Source organism: Penicillium bovifimosum (genome assembly GCF_028826915.1).
Source record: "Penicillium bovifimosum strain IBT 22155 chromosome Unknown utg000001l_segment0_segment0, whole genome shotgun sequence".
NCBI classification, from domain to species: Eukaryota; Fungi; Ascomycota; class Eurotiomycetes; order Eurotiales; family Aspergillaceae; genus Penicillium; species Penicillium bovifimosum.
In genome coordinates this window covers 552,457-572,597 of record NW_026622710.1, presented here as the reverse complement: position 1 = coordinate 572,597, position 20,141 = coordinate 552,457, and the positions used below count along the sequence as shown (strand labels likewise).

Here is a 20,141-nt window from a genome sequence, read left to right as displayed (position 1 = left end):
AATCTGCTTTGTATTTGCAGTCTTCTGTTTCTTCTTTCTTCCCTCCTATTTTCAATGAACTTTTACAGAAACTTCAAATCACCTGGAGAAGGACTATTTAACTGTACGAATCCGATTTCGGAGTGATTTGTCAAACTCTCAGAATGGAAGTGTTATATCATTATATCATGATTGAAAGTCTGAAAGGAAGATGAGAAAGAAGGCGGATACTCTTTTCCCTACAGAAGAGAGAGAGAGACTGAGAGAGGTGAAAATTGAAACTCCCCTCTCAGTCAGGGCGGTCAGCTTTGGAAGAATTTCTTCCCCCGCACTACAATAATTATTTTTCGACTCTTCTTCTCTTCTTCGTTTTTTGCTTATCTTACTTCTGTCCTTTTCTTCCATCACTTATTCATTATGGATTTCCCCCCTGCTGGACGCGGCGGCTGCTTCAACTGTAAGCTCTCGCTCTCTTTCCTATCCTGCTCGTCAAATTCGAATGAAAACCCATGTGAATACGTCATATTCCTGAAGCTCCAGCTCCTGGTGCTCAAATTTTGGGGAATTGGCGGTCTTGCGTGCGGCTGATTCATCCCTCTTTGTTTCTCGACTTGGGGATTTTCTCTGGTCTGGGTGATTTACTAACTTGGAGATAGGTGGCGAAGCTTCTCATCAGGTAATTACGGCCCTTGAGGTCGTCCGATCTCAATATTCAGCTTGCGACATTGAATAAGAAAAGGAAGAAACTCTCAAGTCTGGAGGCTTATTTGCTTTATTTAGGCCAAGGATTGCCCCAAGAAGGGAAACCCTACCTGGTAATTCCTCTCCTAACACTCTGATATATCGTTTCAAGAGCTAATCCAGTTTCTCAATAGCTACAACTGCAACGGTATGCTTGTATTCCAAGAAAAATGTTAATGATTAGAGGTTGGAACATTGCTAATCAAATAAATTCAATCTACAGGCCAAGGTCACTTGAGTAAGTTCAAGACGGACATTCTAAAGTATCGCTGAACCTGACTGACATTTCACGAAGGCCGTGAATGCCAGGAGCCCGCCAAGGAGAAGTCCTGCTACCGTTGCGGCCAGACCGGACATCTTTCCCGCGAATGCCCCCAGGGCGGTGACAGCGGCTACTCTGGTGGTTCTCAGGAATGCTACAAGTGCGGACAGGTCGGCCACATTGCGCGAAACTGCTCCCAGGGTGGTAACTACGGTGGTGGCTACGGTGGCGGTTATGGTGGTGGCTTCGGTGGCCCCGGTGCCGGTGGTCGCCAGCAGACCTGCTACTCGTGCGGTGGTTTCGGCCACATGGCCCGTGACTGCACTCAGGGTCAGAAGTGCTACAACTGTGAGTATACCGGTTATTTGCCCTGCTGGGGACCTACTGCTAACCTATGATTAGGCGGCGAGGTTGGCCACGTCTCCCGCGACTGCCCTACTGAGGCCAAGGGTGAGCGCATGTGCTACAAGTGCAAGCAACCCGGCCACGTTCAGTCCGCCTGCCCTAACTGAGGTGTCTATTGATTGCATTGCTCTTTTGGTCAACATCTTTCTTCGATTTCCCTGAGGTTGGGCACCATTTTTCATGCATGCACGAAACGAATTCTTCTTTTTTACTACCTGAAAAATGTATGATTAGAGATCAACACCGGACAAGGTTGACATGATCTAGCTTGTGATGTTTCCTACCTGCCTAGGATTGTTTGGTTATTTTCCTGGGCTTTACGATAACACGTATAAATTTGACAGTAGGAAGCCTTCCGAGGTGCGAATGCGAGTATCTGCACAATTTGATTCTCTAGGTTTTCTCCAGGCTCACGTTTCGACATGTCAGTGGGATGCGCGTATGATGTGAAAAAACTGATCTGAACCGGTTCAAAGTATGACGGCAACGCCGTACACTCAACGTCTATCCATATAGCACATGTAAGTCGATTACGAGCTGCAACTGCACATCATAGCCCTCTTGTACTTGGGGACATCTCCACAGAAACGCTCTTCTTCTTCCTTGTGGAGACCCCATTCATCGTTGAATGGATTCAGAGCCATTCGCATGATCCGGTCCAGAATATCTCGGTCGCCTTTGCGCTCAACGCGCTCGATAACCTCGTCGAGAATCCACCCTCGAGGCACAAACTAACATTGATTGGTCAATCAAAGTCGAGTTCCGGATGGTCGAGTCCGAACCAGTACTTACATTGGGGTTGACCGATTTCATGTCCCGTTGTCTTTCCTCGTCGTTGGCAGGCCCCCAATCTTCCAGGACGCGAGCCCGCCAGCTATCAAGCCATTTGGCAATGCGATCCCTAGCTGTAGCGTCGGTGTATCCGATGCCACCGAAGCCTTCCGCATGGAAGAACACTGACGCTGCTTCTCTTCGGTCTTCTTCCGTCTCCAATCTGGATATTGGCAGCCCCGAAAGCCGACGGAAGAAGTGACTGAAATCTAGTTCGAGTGCTTCAAGGGTATCCAGCATCTCCGAAAAGAGGGTTTGGAAGTCAGAATCGGCCTGTGTCTTGAGTCCTAGCCTCCGGCTCATCAAGCGCTTGTACTCGTTTAGGAAGACCGCTTTGTATTCTTCACCCACGCGCTCGATGATGGTCTCGGCGCGTTTGATTAGTTCCGGTTCGAAATCCTCCGTCACACCATCGTTCACAAAGTTCTCGTCGTCCACCCGACTTCCGGCCCCGATCAGCTCACCCAATGACTCTCCCAGTCGAACCAGATTCCACCAGATAATGCTGGGCTGATTACGATAGGCGTATCGCAGCATGTGGTCATCATGGTTCGGGGTGTACTGGGGATCGAAGTTATCCATGAATGCAAATGGGCCGTAGTCTAGCGACAATCCATAGATCGATGTGTTATCAGTATTCAGCACTCCATTCATGAAACCATATGCTTGCCACGCGGCCACTGTTTTTGCGTTGCGGCGAGCGATTTCTCGGTACAGTCTAGCAAATCGATTCTCCTGTACATCTTGGTGCTCTTGCACTTGGTCGCCAGGAATACCCCTTGGGGGGTTATCAATTTGCGAGGACGACTGCTGATCACGCAGCGATATAATGGAGGGGAGAGACTCCCACCCGCCAAAAACGTCTTCAGCGACATATGTCGCAAGCTTCCTGATCAGCTCACGATCTCCGCGAACACGAAGAAGGTCAAAGGTGCCAATTCTCAACCAACTCTCGGCAAACCTTGCAACAATAGCCCCCGGCTCAATACGCTCTCGCAGTACCTTAGCTTTGGGTGCTAAGGTGATTGAAAGTGCCCGCGTAGTTGGTATACCAAGGGCGGAAAGAGCTATCAATTTAATCAGCGCGTCAATTCTCGGTGTTTCAAGCGGACGTACGAACCCTCTGAGACCACATATTCACGGATACTTGACCGGAGGACAGCTTTGCCGTCTGCGAAACGTGAATAGGGGGTTCTGCCTGCCCCTTTCAGTTGCAACTCGTATCGTGTATTGGTCTGCGGGTTGGTGCACTCGAAGAGGCTGATTGCACGCTAGGTTTGTCTGTCATTAGTATCCATGCTGCACCGAGCTCTTGTCTATATCAACATACCCCGTCTCCAAGTTGTCCAGCCCATGAACCGCTATGTATTGTCAGTTTGAATGATGCATCTCGAGCTTTTATATGGCTTACAATTGCCACCCTGTACATGTCAGTCTTCTTGACTCCCCCTTGTATAAAAATATTTATACTGACCTCCATAACACTGGGCCCATGGATAGATTCCACCCTTTTCCTCATTCCAAAAAATCTCGTTGCCTGCGACCAGGGCCTTGAACTGTGACGTGCGCTCCTCGCCTGGCTTCAATCCCAAATCTCTCATCGCCTTCATACTGACGCTTAGTAGCTCTGGTTCGTCAGTCGGCTCCGGGCGGACCCAAGTAAACAGAGCTCCCTTGACCATTCGAGGCCCTAAACTTTCCCGCGGCGCTTTGTGCGAGGATTCCGGGGTATCAAAGGCTGGATCTGGGGGCATCTTAGACGTGAATACATTGGTTCTTGGCAAGTCAGCCAAGGAACAGATCCCGGCTGTCGAAAGATGCGAAGCCATCTGATTCAAACGATTCCGTGCTGGTGGTCGCAGGCTGGTCGGTGAAAACATATACCTTCTTGAATACGCCAGCACTCGGAAATTCATAGAGAGTTATCAAGCCGGAAATGATTGAAATTAAGAGTAATGGTGAACATAAAAGTTGTGGGAGGTCACACCTGGGCATGACCAGGAATGACATAATGTCAGCTACTTAACTAACTAGTTAATAATCGCGTGGGGAAGAACCTAAGGTTGGTCGTTCCACATCGTAGTTACAGGATGTACTGTACGGTTGTACCTCTACTGTAGTTACTAGTAACGGACGGAGTACACAGTAGTAGATGCTCTGGTAACGAATGTAAGATCCATACATGTATTTTCGATAGCTGTAATAGACAATACGGCAACGATAAGCAGATAAGAAACAGGCACCGTATTGACCCAACGTAACCTCCAATTCGACGAGTCTTTCATTGCATCCGGGGACATTTCCCATCTCTCGCTCCTTCATGGAAAGAGGTCACCCTCTCATTGTGATCAAGCCGCCCTTTATCTTCTCTCTCTTACTGTCCATTCTCCAATTCCAATTGCGCAACTTCAATATCCTAGGGGTTATGGGATCAATCCCCACGCGCGACTGTGATAGGATGCCCTCAGTATTCGGCTTCTGAACAAGGCCGGATCTTGTACATCTATCATCCCTTATTTGACTCAATGCCCTCATTGTGACGGGATACTCGCTGTATTGACTGGAGAGACAGGGCTCGGGGACACGCTTTGACCTGACTTGTGCGTAAAGCGCGTATGATACTGGCATCTTTGGTGGAAGAACGTGGCGTGACCCCGGCGAACTGCGATGTCGATGAACGAGAAACGCCATTCCCACATCACCATAACTTCTCGAACTGCAAGTTCACCCGCGCCGGACCGTGCAGCGCTTGATCAACGATTGCAGCGCCTCTCTGACGAGGTCCTGCCGCCTGTCCCTTATCTACTCACTTTCCCGACAAAAACCCCCTTTAGCTTGGGAGATCGGCCGTCTAACAATTGGGCTGTAGGGCATGACAGACCCTTCAGCTTGGATGAGCAGCAACTACAATATATGACCTTTTTGACCCACCACGACACCGATTCATTACTACTGGCCGTTGGGGACTGGTCGGACGAGACAGGTCGCATGATGGCTGATCGACCGAGGGCGCCAAGCGCCGGGGACAGTTCAAGAGAAACCGTGGCGAAGAAGAAGATCAGCCTCAAGGACTACAAGACTCAAGAGACCAGTGGCGCTGTCGCATCCCCCATGGGCCTTGAGGCTGGTAGCCGAGGCGCATCAAACTCCACCAAATCCGAAGAGAGACCACATACCACAACTTCGGACCTAGCCAAGAGTAGCGACGGAACCAGATTGCCTAGAATTCCACCGAAAGCGCATCCGAATCTCTCTCCCGAAAAACCGGGAATGAAACGGCCGTCTAGCTCGGAACTTGATTTCAGCACTTCGGGGTGCAAAAAGCCGGAAGCATATCCCACCAAGAAACCGCGACTATCTCCCGAGAAAGAGGTCCGCCATGATTCCAGTCCTTCGAAGTCGCATACACCCAAGTTACCGGCACTCCTGTCGCCCACTCTCCCACCAACGTCGGGTGGCCCTCGACTTCCACGGTTGCTGTCTCCTACCCTTCCCCCGGACATCGAAAAGGAATTGGCCCGTCTTGAGGACCGATCGCCGCCTCGTAGTAGTCGAGCAGAAAAGACATTGCCCGCGAGAGACTCAAGTGCCCATGAACACTTGAACGACCATCCCCGTGCCAATATACAACGAGCGCAGCTTATCACTAAACTGCGCTACGGTAGAGCAAATCGGAAACGTGTTGAAGCTTTGCTCAAATTTTCTGGTAAAAGGAAAGCGCATCGGTCAGATTCACTGATCAGCCAGGATACCGACCGAGATGATGTTTCTAACTCTAGAAAGATGGGTGAAGATGATGGTTCATCGCGCTTGAACCCCTCACTCGCGGATTCGAAAAGCAAGAAGCATGAAAGCGATGGATCTCTCGGCGCCCAGGGCTATCGCACCAAAGAGCTGAAAGGACTACCCGAAAAGCCTCGAACGCCAGTACCTCAACCACCTCTGACCTCCCATTCAATCGCACATGACAAGGTCAAAGTGACTGCTGACACGCCGATGAAAAATTTGAAACCCCCTTTCTCTCGACGAACCGATATTGGAGAGGTTGATTCCAAAGCTCCTCATCCCGCCAACAAACGTCATTACGTTGATCCTGGGTCAGTCACAAAAGCTTCTCCAACGCAAGCAGAGAGTCGCACGCGCAATGAACGGCAAATTTGGTGGGATGAGTGGCAAAGATTTGCAACAATTGGTCGGGAATTGAAACATGCAGCGGAACGGCATACCTCCAGGAAAGGAACCTCGGCCACTGATGAAAAGCTGGCTGTTGTGACTGCCATTGAGGCGTTGCTGTCCTTTATCATGGCATTTGTGGCGAACGATCAGGCTAAGGCGTTATCACGCCAGGTTGGAGATTCCTCTACATGGCTGTCTATTGTACCATACTGGCGCGTGGTCAAGAAGAACAGTGTGCCCTACCCGGCCTTGAACAGTCTTTGCTTGCTGCTTGGAGCTATCTCCTTCACTGCCATCCACTCTCTCGACCTCGAACGCCTTGCCATCAGCCCAATTCCTGGGGAGCACACCCCAGTTCCCACGCCTGGGAGCGATGGCAACGCAGCCATGTCGGATGAGAACAAAAGAAGCAGGAAGGAGTTCTCGGAACTCAAAACCCGTCTTCCTGAGTTCTACAAAGATTCCCAACGACTGTGGCTAGAGGGCAGCCGGGGTCTCTCTGAAGATGTTCTTGGCCATGAGTTTCCCACGGTCTGGTCTCAACGATCTCGAAATTATTCCGAACGAGGCCGATCATCCCTCAAGGCTGGCGACTATGCCGGAAGCTATTTTCTACCACTTTGTGGCACTACTCCGCCCATTGAAGTAGTTCGTTTCGGCTGGTCCCTCCTCAAAGAATGGTGCTCGAAAGAACGGGTGGAATGGAATGGACGTCTCGGTCTTTAGTTTTATAGCTTATGCTTGACATCCCTTTCTTTCCCCTGGTTCGAAAATGAGTTCGTTCATCTGGCGTCCTAGGAGGGCTTTCTTTGTCTTCTTTTCACACGAGCTATCATTTTCCCACCCATTCCCTTCCGTCATGATACCACGAGCACTGGATTTTCATGTAGCTATTTGCAATTCGAATATACCACGGGGGTTGTCAAATGAATCATTTCTTATTGCAACAGGAACGAACGTATCTTGGAATCTGTGCACATCTGAGATCTATGTCCAAACTGGATATTCTGGGGTTGCCCCAGTCTCCCGAGTCCCGAGGGAGGTCAACCTTCTACACCAAGCCAGCAAGTTTACTACATCATGGTATGGGAGAATCATAACCGCTCGTTCATATAGAGATACCGTGCACATGTCATAGCCCTAAAAGCGTCTTCTTTCATCGGGGCTTTGGTAAATTGAAATGATGACCTAAACGTCCTGATGTTCATGTCCGAAGTGAGACGGCGAGTCTCCAAAGAGCCAGCCAGCCTCACGACAATACCGAGCTTCTCTGCCATAGATACCGACTTCGCTTGCCCAGCAAATTACGGCCGCATCTACAATATCCGCGACGACACCTTCCATTGCACCCAGCGTGGTCCAGCCAATGGTTCCCGCAATAAGACCTACCACGTAGGCATAGAGACTACCGCGAATGGTGCCACCGGTAGCAAAGGTTGTTAGGTTTCGAGCAGTAGTCACCCAACCACCAAATCCTAAGGCCAACGACATGATGAAACGGGCGGCATAGAGAATCAATTTGGACAGCCTGTATGAGAGAAGAGTGCCCGAGCCCGCAGGGGACCGAGGCAAGGAACGGGAATGTAGAGATGTTGCGGCTGCTGACGGGGTAAGGATTGTCATTTGGCTCAAGCCTCGGGAGGAAGCCGCAAGAGGCTGCGAATGAATCGCTGCATAGGTAAGAGAAAGGGGATTGGTCAAGTAAGTGATCGGGGTGGGGATGAGTGAATAGGCAAACAGACTGAGCAATGAGGAGATGCGGCCCGGTAGCACGAGAAGAGGAACTCGGATCAGTAAGCCCAGTAGTCTGGACACAGAGATGGTGCCAAAGAGCGCCGTGGTAGCATGTACGAGGGCTGCCTGGACGATTTGCCTGGAGGTGGGTGCGGGTGTGGCCAACCGGTGGAAATACCACTGGCTCACGGTTGCAGCCGTGACAGCACGCTGGATGCCCGCGATGACGCCGATTGACCAGAGATAAACCATAACGAAATAGATACCGAGCCACCAGCTACCCGCGTCAATAATGAATGATCTTGAGCTGACAAGATGACCACCCAAGAACACGCGAGTGAACATCAACATCCATATCCACGTCCAGGAAACAACGCAGACCAAGGCACCCAGACCAAGAGCAAGAAGCTCGGGATTGGCAGCTAATATTCGGCAGGCAAATTCCAGTATCCCTATAGCTTTCCCGATAGACTGGCGGCCGCGAAGAACATTGTAAATCCACAGGGTGGCCACAAGGAACGGAACCACAGAGCCCCATCTCATTGCCTTGTCTTGGATACTCATCCCATGCCATGGTCCCTTGAAGCTTGAGATGAAAGAATACAAGGAGAAAGAGTATAAAATAGTAGGGACGGCGACTAGAATCATGTGGACCAGCAGTCGCACATAGGATCGTAGTAAGGCCAACCAGAGAAGAGAGACGAGGACAGATACGACCGTGTATATCGCGAGCAGAAAGAAAGACCTATGAACGGTCATGTATATTGTATCGCCCCATCTTGATTTGTCGCCAGATGGGGTAGATGTGTGAAGATATACGAGAAATGCCGAAGCAAACAATCCCGCAAGAGATATCAAGAACAACTGACCCCAAAAGGCGTCGTGTACCATGTTCTCTGAGGCCAAGGGTGACATCGATGTAGGGAATGAGCTCGCCGAGCTAGGCGGTCGTGGGCGATTTGACGACAACAGCCCAGTCTGCTCCACTGCAGGCCCTAGTATGTTGGGCGCAGAGGGATCATCCGTTGGAGTCTGGACTCGAAATCGTTGCACGGGTGGGTCCTGAGCACCGGGACCGGGCAACGCCTGATCATCGTCATTGTCAGTGCGTAGGGAATCCACCAAACCAATATCAACTAGGTGGCCTCGAGCCTTGCTACTGCTAGGACTGGTAGATACTATTTCGTGCTCTGCAGTTTCTGCCACAGATTCGATAGGGAATGGGCGAGCAGCAGAGACACCTTTATCTCCCCGCCATGAGCTCTTGATGCCTTTTCCATTGCCTGGACGATCATCGTACATTGCACTATCCTCGTCGAATGCCGAACGTTCAGAGTCCTCAAGTTCAGAGGAGTCCTTCAAGTTGCTATCGCCGAAATGCCGCCTTGACCGTTGGAGAGCATAGAAATCAGCAATCTCGCGTTCCCGTTCCGTTTCGTCATCTTCCTCTCGAAATTCATCGGTAGCACTGAAGAAAAGAGGAGCATGTTGACCGGAACCACGGGAAGCAAAAGGAAAGTGAGATATCTGGGATGCACCCGACCGATAAGGGTCGCTAGGTCGTAAGAAAGAACGCGATGAGGGATGTCGAGGATTGCCTTGATGTTGACCAGGGCGGCTACGACCTGACCTTTGAACTTCGTCTGGTCGAGGTGTTATTCGTGATTGTGACTGAGCAAGAAATCGTGAAGCATCTAAGAGGAATGTTAGCAATATGTTCCAGTTTCCAAAATCTCGCGGCGCCTACATTCGGAGAACATGGCTTGTTCTTGCGACAAGGAAAATACGGTGAGTGGATAGGCCGGTGATAACCCGATAACCACTAAAAGATGGGAGTGAATCAAACGGTCAGGATTGGTGGGAGAAGGCAGTGGACAGAGAGAGAGAGAGAGAGGGGAGGGAGAGATGGAATGTATTTCTTGTGATATGTCGAACCTAAAGGAAAAAGAGAGGAAAGGTGAAAAGTCCGAGATGAAGTGACTTGCGGTCGTAGGAGGATCACGCTGGTAAAAGCGTCATGCGGGCACGTCAGGCTAGATAGATGACTCAGCTGATAACCATCTCCAACTCTAAGTAATCATCTCCGCTTTCTTTCCTCATCTTTAATTCTTGGGTTTATCTGCTCTCTCTCTCTCCATGTCACAGCCATGGGATTATATTGCTAAGCTTGTCTGCATTGGCGACTCTGGCACCGGCAAGTCCAGCGTAAGTGCCATCTATCTTTGAGCTTCAGCTCCGCTAATCAGACAACAGCTCACTGTCCGGCTTTGTGAAGGCCGCTTTTCCCCATCTCATGATGTGACGATCGGAGTTGAGTTTGGATCTCGAATCGTCCCAGTTGGTCCTCCGGCATCGCTAGAACTTGAACTCGATGAGCCTGTTCCCAGGGCGACGACGGGTGATGCATCCCCGGAAGCGTCTGTCACCTCCGGTCTTCCTACCCCTCCACGAAGGCCACAAGGTTCCCCCAGTCAGAAGCGCATGAAACTTTCTTTGTGGGATACTGCTGGGCAGGAGACGTACAAGTCCATCACCCGGTCGTACTTTCGAGGCGCTTCCGGGGCTCTTCTAGTCTTTGATATATCCAGGCGCTCGACCTTCACATCATGTACCCAGTGGCTGCACGATCTACGGCAAATAGCTGAAGATGGCATCGTCGTCATTTTAGTTGGTAATAAAACCGATCTGACGGGAGTCGCTTCTGGGTCAAACCAAAGGCAGGTTACGGAGAAGGAGGCAGAGGAATGGTGCCGCGTGAATAATGTGGTTCGTTATGTTGAAACCAGCGCCAAATCTGGGGATGGCGTTGAACGAGCGTTTCTGGAAGTTGCCGAGAGAATCTATCGTAACATTGAAATGGGAGCATATGACCTCAATGATCGACGGAGCGGCGTGAAAGGATTCGGTGCCTCAGGAGGACCAAACGCGGGAGTGCCTAGAACCATCACATTGGGCATGGACGATGCAATGCGCAAAGGTGGCAATGGCTGGACCGGGGGGTGTTGCTGATATCGCCCAAGCAGGGCTCGTATTAATAGTGCCAGCCAAGCTGGACAACACGGCTTCTGATGTTCATAATTATCTACACTACTACCAAGGTATTGAGCGTGACCATTACCATGACTGTCAGCCACAGAGTAGCTTCAATGACTTTGCGATTCGTTACAGATATCATTGTTAGATAGACAGTGAAAGTAAAGGCAGAATTATATGGGCTGATACAATTCCTCTCTAGGTGTGCAGAGTCCATTCGAGAATTTGGTAGATCAACACCAGCTAGAAAGCAAAGGTCACCCCGTCACAAAAAATGGCGCATAATCAGTTCTCATTCGCAATTTTCCATCCGGGGAGCCAGCGCAGATGATTCCATTGCTGGTTGGAGCCCTCCATCCCGAACACGATCGCTCGGAAATGGATGAATAACCCGATGATGGTCACGTAGAGCAGGGCATACACTGCCGCAGAAACTCTGGGGTTCATCCTCCGCGTTACCCAATCGATGCAGAAGCCGAAGTTCAAGATGGCGTAGTAGAGAGCCGGGTAGTAGTGGTGGACGTAAGTCACTCGGGCCATGATGATGAAGGGAAGGTAATGCAAGACCCATCCAATGACCGGATACAACCCGGAGTAGTGAATGTGACTAATTTCCTCGCTGCTGAGATCCTTGTACCCTCTTTGCCAGCGTAAAAGGTACCAAAGGAACAGAAGACCAAATCCACCTAGACTGGCAGTGCTTCCCCAATAGACCAGGGGGTTCCCGAGAAGGTAGTACTTGACGACACTGTCATCCCAAGAACACATGCGCAAGCCGACATTCAGGATCGGCCATTGCCAAAACTTCGAAGCCAAGTCATCCTGCTTATCGGGATCTGGAACAAGGGCATTGTTGGACGTCATCATGGCCACATTCAGGTGGATGAAATCCTTCAAGAAGGGTGATTTATAAGAGCCAGGATCACCAGGGGGCACTAGGCATAAGTCAGCGGGTCTGATCAGGCTCATCAATGGCAGAGGGAAGAAAGGGGGGACTCACAGCGATCATTAGTATGCGACTCAACATTCCAGTGGGTGTAGACGTCACCAGGTTTGTTTTCTTTGGTGCAGGTTGTTTCAATTTGTTTGAATCCCCATTGAGGGAGATTGACGTTTCCTGCCCGAAGATAACAGCCCAGGACCGGATGGCGGAGCCTGAAGGCCGTAGTGAGTGTCCGAATCCTAGACCGGTCGCGGGATGCAACATCATTGACCACCTCCACTTTCCAGTGGTCTTTGTCGTCTCCAATGGTGATGTTTCCGTACGCCGAGACCTCATGGTGTGATTTAGTTATGGGCGCTGGGATAGCGTGGGAATGCAGGTTACGGCCAGTCTGTCCGTGAATTAACCGAATGACATGGCCATCACCAATGAATCGTAAATCAGCATTGACATCGTAATCGGCTTCTTGGCGGTTGGGGTAGATGAACCAGTCATTGTTGGCATCCTTGTGATGGTAGCAAGTGACCTGCTGCTGCATAGATCCCTCAGGGAAAGTCTGGACATGAGAGTGGAGAAGCCCTCCACCGTATCCCATGTTTTTAAGGGTGACACGCGATCCAATTGCAACCTCAAGAGGGCTGTCTCTGCCGACCTCAGTACCTCGTAGGTTTGCTTGGAAAAGGGAGCTCATCTGGGCATCCCCGGGTCCACTGTTAGCCAACACCAGGAAATGCAGATAGAAAGAAAACATGTACACCAAGACTGGGATCACAATCAATCCCACAACTCGGGCAACCAAGTGCTTTGCAAGCACAGTCTGTCAAATGATCAGTAATTGAGCTGAATGGGACTGGAAGGAGGCGCGCTCACCTGTGGCATCTTCAGGTCACCGAATTTGTTCCACAGGTCATTGATAGTGTAGAGACCGACAAGAGCGGTACAGAAGAAACCGACCCACTTAACACTGCAGACACATCCAATGCTCAAGCCAGTCAAACAAAGCCAGATGTACCATTCCAATGAGAAACTGGCATGCTGCAACCGATGGAACCTGGCCCAGCACATCGTAGTAGTAAATGTGAAGCACAGCAGCATCGAATCAAGAAGTATAAAGCGAGAGATTGTAGCATAGGAGTTCTCGCAAAGTACCATGAGGCTGATCAGCCAGACTGTGGCTCGGCGGAAGTTCAGCTCTCGCGCAGTATAATAAGCGAGAGGAATGCAAACTATTCCAAAGGCAGCATTGAAGGCTCGCATAAAGGTATAATTCACATCTTCAGGGTACTTCTCGCCGGACTTGAATTCGAAAGACCCATTATATCCAGCAAGATAGCCGGACAGGCCAACTAGCATCTTCCCCAAGGGTGGGTGGACATCGAAGTAGAACTCGCGTTTGAGATAGTGGGAGCCAAATTTACCGAAGTGGGCCTCATCCCAGGTCACAATGTTGGAGCGGCCGATCTGATAGAGGCGGGTGAAGAGGGCGAGGGCAGTCAAGATGATGGGAGCAATTATCGGTTCCCACCTAGCGAGCACATGGAGAAATGAGGGGGACTATGATGGGGTGTTAGTTAACAATCCATGCGGATGGCTAGGCGGGGAATTCTGAGGGTTTGCCCGGCTATTCTCACCTGCAATCTAGCTTTCTTTCCATCTTGCTCGTTCAGGCGAGTTGAGTCCGTCAAATGTTTGCTGGTGTCAGGGACATTTCTCCGACGAAGGTCAGAATCATGTTTGGCGCCTGTGCTCACGGCAGTGTCTAGGACAGCCATAATGTGTTTGAGGTGAAAAGAAAGTCGTGTTCAATAGAGTTGGGTGTGGTAGTAACGAGAACAATTGATGGTGAGGGACCAGACCGATAACAGTAGGGTAGGTTGGGCCTAGGACATAGTCAATCCCTCCAAAGCAAATGAGTGGTAGAAGAGCAATGCTAACGGATTCACCGAAAGCAAAGAGTCAAGTAAAAAGAAAAGAAGCAAAAAGAAAAAGTGTAGTAAGAAGCAAGAGAGAGTGGGCCAAGGAAAGAAGGAGAAGTGAGTTCCGTGGCCTCTGAGGATAAACAAGTCCACTTATTAGCCCGAGCCGTTTTCAGAACGTGGCCCTTGCAACCTTGTCTCCTTTTGACCAATTTTCTATTTATACCTCTCTCTAGTTATTTGTGTCCGTTCACGACTTCACGTATTGTTAGTTATGATCATTAACCTTAATTCTTTTATATCTTTTATTTTTCATCTCATTCAGTTAATGCTACATTATGTACATTATGTACATAACAAATATGTACATAACCTCGCATCAAGTACCATCTAAAAAGCCTTATGTGGACAATATATCATGATTTATTCCTGCCAAAAGAATGACCCAAATCCAACGAGGCATCTCTTCTAGTAGCGAAATAAAATCTATACTACAAAACTGACAAAACAGCGATCAAAGACGGACAACGGACATGGTATATAGCTCAAGGAAATGGATATGTGTTGTGGAGAAGGAATCAACAGAGAAATCCCACCAGTGATGGTATGTGCGAAGGAGAGATGTATGACCAAAACCCAAGCCATGGGATGTTGAGTAGACCTTCTATCGCTCGTCCCCTTCTCCTTGCTCCAGACGTCTGTATTGACTGCTGGGAACGCCAGCGCCAGCTGCTCGGTTTCGACTGACCATGCTTGAGATCCAGCCACCGATTCCTTCGCCTCGGATGCCGTCCCGTTGGGAATTCGAGCGTCCACGTTTACTGGTCCCTTCATGACTTGAAGTCGGCGGATCGATATCTAGACCAGGGATAGAGTTCTCTGCCCCAAATTGAGCGTACTGCCGATGCAGGTCAAGTGACGGGACGGGTGAACCGGCACCCATCAGGGAACCTCGCTCGCCTTGAGTGGCGGGCGTGGGCATGGTGGTGGAAGCATCGCCAAAAAGAGCGTCCATATCTTCCAGGCGGACCCCACTCGTTTCGGGGTATAAGAAATAAACTGTAGGAATAGGTCAGTACTGCAGACATCATCCGCATGACTAGGGGCAGACGAGGAATCCTACCAAGCACAAAACTACATGCACAGAAGAATGCATGGACCAAGTATAGCCGCCACTTAATGATCTCTTGGAGGATAGGGGTCACCTCGCCAACGAGCCAATTAAATGCCCAGTTTGAAGCGGTGCTCAAGCTTGCACCTTTGGCACGGATGCTCAAGGGCAGAATCTCCGGAGGGTACAACCATGGAATGGGCCCCCAGGAAGCCCCGAAAGCTGCATTATAGAGCATGACGAAGATGACCGTCAACTTTGGAGTAGCGGGAATTTCGATGTAGATGAAATAAGAGATGAGAGAAAGGGAAATCATCATGGCAACAGCGCCCGAAAGCAAGATCGGTCGTCGACCCCAGCCATCCACCAGATACCATGGTGGTATGGTAGACAGTAAGTACGAAATACCGTTAATTCCAGTCATAAGGATGGCATCCCGTCCAGCCCAACCAGCCTATATTCGATTTTGGTCAGCATTAGCGTATGACATTTTGGACATTTCTGAGTAAGGATAGACGATTTTGGGGATCAGAAACAGCATGTGGCTTTCCTACCGATTCAAACACGTAAGGAGCATAATAAGAGATCACGTTGATCCCGTTGAGTTGCGCTAGGGCTTGGGCGGACATGGCAATCAAAACACGTTTGCGATACCGGCGGAACATGTCTGAATAGGATCGTTCGCCTTCTTGGCGCTGGACGAGAACGTTCATCTTGATTTCCCGGTATTCTTGGCGTGCTTTATCATTAAGAGGGTCGCCCCCACCATAAAGATTTGCGATTACCACCATACCCTCCTCGTCGTGGTCATTATCAAGAAGCCATCTAGATACGGAGCTAGGAGTTAGCCTGACAACTTTGAAAGGAAAGCCTCTACTCACCTAGGTGATTCACATATCATGAGACTGCCAACTCCAAGCAAGGCCCCCATGACACATTGGAAGAGAAGTGGGAGGCGCCAGGAGTAGTCGTTGTCGATGAAGCTGCAAAAATAGTCAACCCACACGCTGGTTGCATATCCAGCTATATTGCCAGTGAATTCGATGCATGCGAGCTTTCCACGGTTGTGCGGAGGCTTGAGATTCATCAGTACACCGAGCACGAAGCGGGAACGACCGCCCAAGAAAAATTATAGTGTTGGCGACTACATACCGAAATTTCAGACTGGTAGACTGGCACGATGGTGGAGAGGGCACCGACACCAAGACCGGCAATGACACGGCCGACTATCATCATGGGAATGCCTGTTGCACATGTTTGAAGAGCGCCTCCGATGAAGAACACAATAGAGCCATAGAGGATAGTCCTTCGGCGGCCGAGAATATCACCAACACGTCCCACAAGAAGGGAGGATATGAATGCTCCGACTTCGAGAACCGCAACCACAGTGCCAATTGTAGCCCGAGAGGGCTGGTTGAAGTAGTCGCGGAAGAACCAGCCACTGCATCTGTTAGCCACGTGTTCGTCCCAATATCCGTGACAGGTCTATGCTGGAGGAGTGAGATACGAACGTTATGATGCCAGACATAACACCCTGGTCATAGCCGAAAAGAAAGACGCCCAGTGACACAAAAACGCTTGTGAAGTAACTATATGTATTTAGAGTCAGCGGTGCTATCACAACATTATAATTTGAGGTACCTACAGTAACGGCTTCCCAACCAAGCCATGCATCTGGGCGTTCGGGCTGTTCCTGGGTGTCATGATGGCAGCCAGCACGCGTTCGCCCGTTGAGATTCGGCGTGGGGGAGGGGTTGGTATCCGAATCTTTTCAATGTCGATCACAGAACACTCGTTGCTCAATTCTGAAGAATCGTGTACGTGCTTGCGGTGTTTCCGTCGCCCCTTTGGACGCAAGAGCTGTCGATCCGAAGATGTGCGAAGGTGGACCTGCAACGGATCCTCCGTTCCAGTAAACTGCTCGGCAAGGTCACCGCTGTCTGACCAGGTTGAGAAGTCAGACTCAACCGAGCGAGCAGACGACTGGGAAGATCGTCGACTTCCCTTCTCGCTAGTAGACTCCAGTGGGTTGGCCGAATATCTTGATGTGCGGGAATCAGAGGGTAAGGGCTGGAGGGGTATGTTAGAGGAGCGTGGGGAGGAAGTGATCGGAGTAATGATGGCGATGCTGACGGGCTGAACCTCGCAGCCCTCTGGGGAAGGAATGCGGTGTCGATCTCGGGACACAGGTGATATCGATAAGAGGTTCTCCACAAGGAGTCAGCACCACAACTTCCGGGGGGTTTACGAGTCACGATGAGGCAACACCACTCAGGCGATGTGGGCAGTGGATACCAAGGACTACGCAAAGGCGCACGCGACGCAGGATGACGAGGTGCTGTCAGAACGGGTGACGCGAAGGCGGAGATCCGGGGGAGGGGGTGCGTTTGGGCCAAAGTAAGGGTCTCCGAAGCCAATCAAGAGAGCATTACACCAACAAAATTCAAATATAGTCTGGGACACCCGACAGGTACAGATGAGTTTAATCAGATGATGGAAGATGTTTGGGAAGCTAGATAGTACGTCAAAAGGTAAAGTATAAGAGAAGCCGAAGGTCGTTCTTAATACAATGCCCGGTAATGTACGCATACGTACACGGTTTTTCTAGAAGCGGGAAGGATCGACGGATAGGTAAGGTTACTAACTATTTATGGACAAGGACCCTAACCGAATCACTCCGTAGATAATTAATATGTACTCCGTACACTATTCGCCATGTGTATGTGTCCACGGGACCATGGTCCATTATGTAGTTACGTGATCATGTAAAGAAACTTATTCTCGGGGGCACCGCCTAACTGTTGTACTGTGTACTTCCAAGGTCATATCCACATCTAATCACTCATAAACGAACCGGTATAGTTATAGAAGGTTTGAATGTCACCGTCCAAGTCATGGGCGTATCTACGATAGTGCTTTGAATTTTGAATATAGCATGGTTGGTTGAACGTTGGGTATCGTATGTATATGTGCGTAACTGTAGGCCTGAACCGTCTCTTCCCTGGAACGAACGGTGAACGGAATAGCATAGATACAGAAAACCGAGAGAGGATAGAATGGGAGGTTCCCGTCGGATAAAACATGTTAGCTGAGAAGAATGTCATATCCATCACTCTGGATATGGACAGCATCAGCAAGACTTGCGTACCGTCGGCGCACCAATTCGAAAATGATCAAACCGGCGCTGGTGCTAGGTACTTGGCGGATAGAACTCCCGATAAACCCACGAAACAACCAGGGACGCCAGCCCCCGGCCCGCACAGCCTTCCGCTTGCATCTCTTGAAGGTCTCTTGGTAGGCGTGGTAGTATAGCCGCATCATCTTCTGCCTCGAGGGTACGAAACTGGCCTGATGATCCAGATATTCCAGCCGGCCCAGATGAAGATCTTGAATCCGGCTTAGGGGATGCTGAATGGTTTGCTGAGCGATCGACGCCACAAAACCAGCCATCAATAGGAAAATGGGCTCCAATGAATAATGGGGTTTGATGAGCGGCACACCACGATCACTAGACTCAGATGATGAAAGCATGCCCACATGGTGGGCTTGTAAGGACCCGTAGTACCAGGCAACGAAAGTGTAGTAGGACTGCGACTTGATGTATTCAAACGAGGAGAAGAACACCGCGTAGCCAAGCGAGTCTCGCATAAACGAGAGGCTCCATCCTGCAAAGACCCCACGGAGACCAATCTGCTTGAGCTTATGGTGACCATAATGCCACATACTCCGATACTGACCCTCCAGCATGTCACTGGTTTGGAAGCGGACCTGCAAGGCGTCCAGAGGGGCGGCTACAATCGACTGAATTGTACCGGCAGTAAACCCAGCAGCAAAGGTTGCAGAAGGAGAAGCCGGTGGCCAGACTCGCTTGACGCCTTGGGAAGTTGGTTCATGTAGAGCCCCCAAAACCTGGAGGTAAGATGTATAGAGAACGGCGCCGACACTGGTAAACCCCGTTAAAACTCTTGATGCCAAGGTATTCTCCCTAGGAAAACTCTTACCCTGCATTTGCCATTAAAGGTGGAAGAACCTGGTTAGGGATAAACCGCCAGCCATATGTCCGAACAGCATGAAGCAGTAATCCTGGAGTTGTTGTGTGTAGGGACCATTTTCCTTCGGCAACACGGGGATTCACGGCTCTCGCAAATGCCTGTCCCAAACAATACGTCAAAAAGACCAGTGATTAGCGGATTGTACTTCTTAGCCGTCGGAAGCGGTGGGAGAGTGTACCATATAGCTAGATAAGGTATCGTCAACACAAAGAACATGATGCCCACAGACACTACATACTCAACACGCGTACGAAAAAAAGCTTTGATCGGCGCTCTGAAATAGAAAGCAACCATCTGCGCACTCACTGCACGCACGCCTGCTGCAGATGCTCCTGTAGCTGCATCATTGCGAGAAGTCCTGTGTGAACTTCCTGGGAGTTCACCAAGGTGGGGCTCGAGAAGGATGGGAGATATTGGTGACTTCATTGTTTATAGGCTCAAATGATCGCACTGTACATCGTAGGAGGGGATGGTCATGAGTCGTCAACGGGATACTGGCTCGATGCTGATGTGTAGTGGAATCTGGGTAATGGAGGTAGGCGTATGAATGGTTCCGGATCGAATGAGCAAGTGTAAGCTCACTGACATGTTGACTAAAGAGTTTGAGGGGGTATAAGGAAAAGGAACGGGAGCCTTCCGCCAAAATATAAAAAGGGCAGAAGCTCAATGAGAGAGCGATACGGGGTATCAGCAAAACATTCGTTTTTTTAAGAGTTGGACCCAGGGTTGAATGAAAAAGGACACTAATACGAAAGTGGTAATAATTTGATACGGTAGCCCATTGAGACCAAAACGTCAGAATCAGAACGCGCTTTTCGCGTTCCCTTCCCCCAGCACTTCACTTTCTGCTTTGATCAATCCTCACAGCCTAAGCTCCGTTGGTGTCTGTTGCTCTTCCATCATCACAGCTGTCACATGGTTGCTGCATTCACTATCAGCTTATCTACACCATTTTTAA

General features: G+C 50.0%; 7 protein-coding genes across 7 annotated transcripts; 3 read left to right on the top strand and 4 right to left on the bottom strand.

Annotated features, from left to right (window-relative positions):
* Positions 1 to 396: 396 nt before the first annotated feature.
* Positions 397 to 1,494, top strand: N7515_000219 (uncharacterized protein; the record flags this gene model as incomplete). The annotated part of the gene is made up of 7 exons (XM_056660963.1): positions 397 to 436; positions 636 to 655; positions 760 to 794; positions 855 to 868; positions 944 to 958; positions 1,016 to 1,330; positions 1,385 to 1,494. 7 exons carry the CDS (start codon positions 397 to 399, stop codon positions 1,492 to 1,494), a joined length of 549 nt encoding a protein of 182 aa, XP_056526129.1.
* A 423-nt stretch (positions 1,495 to 1,917) lies between these two features.
* N7515_000218 (uncharacterized protein) lies at positions 1,918 to 4,134 on the bottom strand (the record flags this gene model as incomplete). Its single annotated transcript, XM_056660962.1, has 5 exons — positions 1,918 to 2,118; positions 2,180 to 3,285; positions 3,339 to 3,489; positions 3,549 to 3,667; positions 3,693 to 4,134. The coding sequence occupies 5 exons, from the start codon at positions 4,132 to 4,134 to the stop codon at positions 1,918 to 1,920; spliced, it is 2,019 nt and encodes a 672-aa protein (XP_056526128.1).
* Positions 4,135 to 4,885: 751 nt separating this feature from the next.
* On the top strand, positions 4,886 to 7,120 carry N7515_000217 (uncharacterized protein; the record flags this gene model as incomplete). The annotated part of the gene is made up of 1 exon (XM_056660961.1): positions 4,886 to 7,120. The coding sequence occupies one exon, from the start codon at positions 4,886 to 4,888 to the stop codon at positions 7,118 to 7,120; it is 2,235 nt and encodes a 744-aa protein (XP_056526127.1).
* Positions 7,121 to 7,582: 462 nt separating this feature from the next.
* On the bottom strand, positions 7,583 to 9,888 carry N7515_000216 (uncharacterized protein; the record flags this gene model as incomplete). The annotated part of the gene is made up of 2 exons (XM_056660960.1): positions 7,583 to 9,822; positions 9,876 to 9,888. 2 exons carry the CDS (start codon positions 9,886 to 9,888, stop codon positions 7,583 to 7,585), a joined length of 2,253 nt encoding a protein of 750 aa, XP_056526126.1.
* A 376-nt stretch (positions 9,889 to 10,264) lies between these two features.
* Positions 10,265 to 11,137, top strand: N7515_000215 (uncharacterized protein; the record flags this gene model as incomplete). The annotated part of the gene is made up of 2 exons (XM_056660959.1): positions 10,265 to 10,333; positions 10,382 to 11,137. The coding sequence occupies 2 exons, from the start codon at positions 10,265 to 10,267 to the stop codon at positions 11,135 to 11,137; spliced, it is 825 nt and encodes a 274-aa protein (XP_056526125.1).
* A 309-nt stretch (positions 11,138 to 11,446) lies between these two features.
* pmt2 (uncharacterized protein) lies at positions 11,447 to 13,876 on the bottom strand (the record flags this gene model as incomplete). The annotated part of the gene is made up of 4 exons (XM_056660958.1): positions 11,447 to 12,096; positions 12,162 to 12,921; positions 12,975 to 13,658; positions 13,736 to 13,876. 4 exons carry the CDS (start codon positions 13,874 to 13,876, stop codon positions 11,447 to 11,449), a joined length of 2,235 nt encoding a protein of 744 aa, XP_056526124.1.
* Positions 13,877 to 14,684: 808 nt separating this feature from the next.
* N7515_000213 (putative MFS monosaccharide transporter) lies at positions 14,685 to 19,609 on the bottom strand (the record flags this gene model as incomplete). Its single annotated transcript, XM_056660957.1, has 11 exons — positions 14,685 to 15,079; positions 15,144 to 15,585; positions 15,686 to 15,956; positions 16,013 to 16,206; positions 16,284 to 16,572; positions 16,643 to 16,720; positions 16,777 to 17,142; positions 17,449 to 17,643; positions 18,280 to 19,074; positions 19,133 to 19,281; positions 19,490 to 19,609. 11 exons carry the CDS (start codon positions 19,607 to 19,609, stop codon positions 14,685 to 14,687), a joined length of 3,294 nt encoding a protein of 1,097 aa, XP_056526123.1.
* Positions 19,610 to 20,141: the final 532 nt, after the last annotated feature.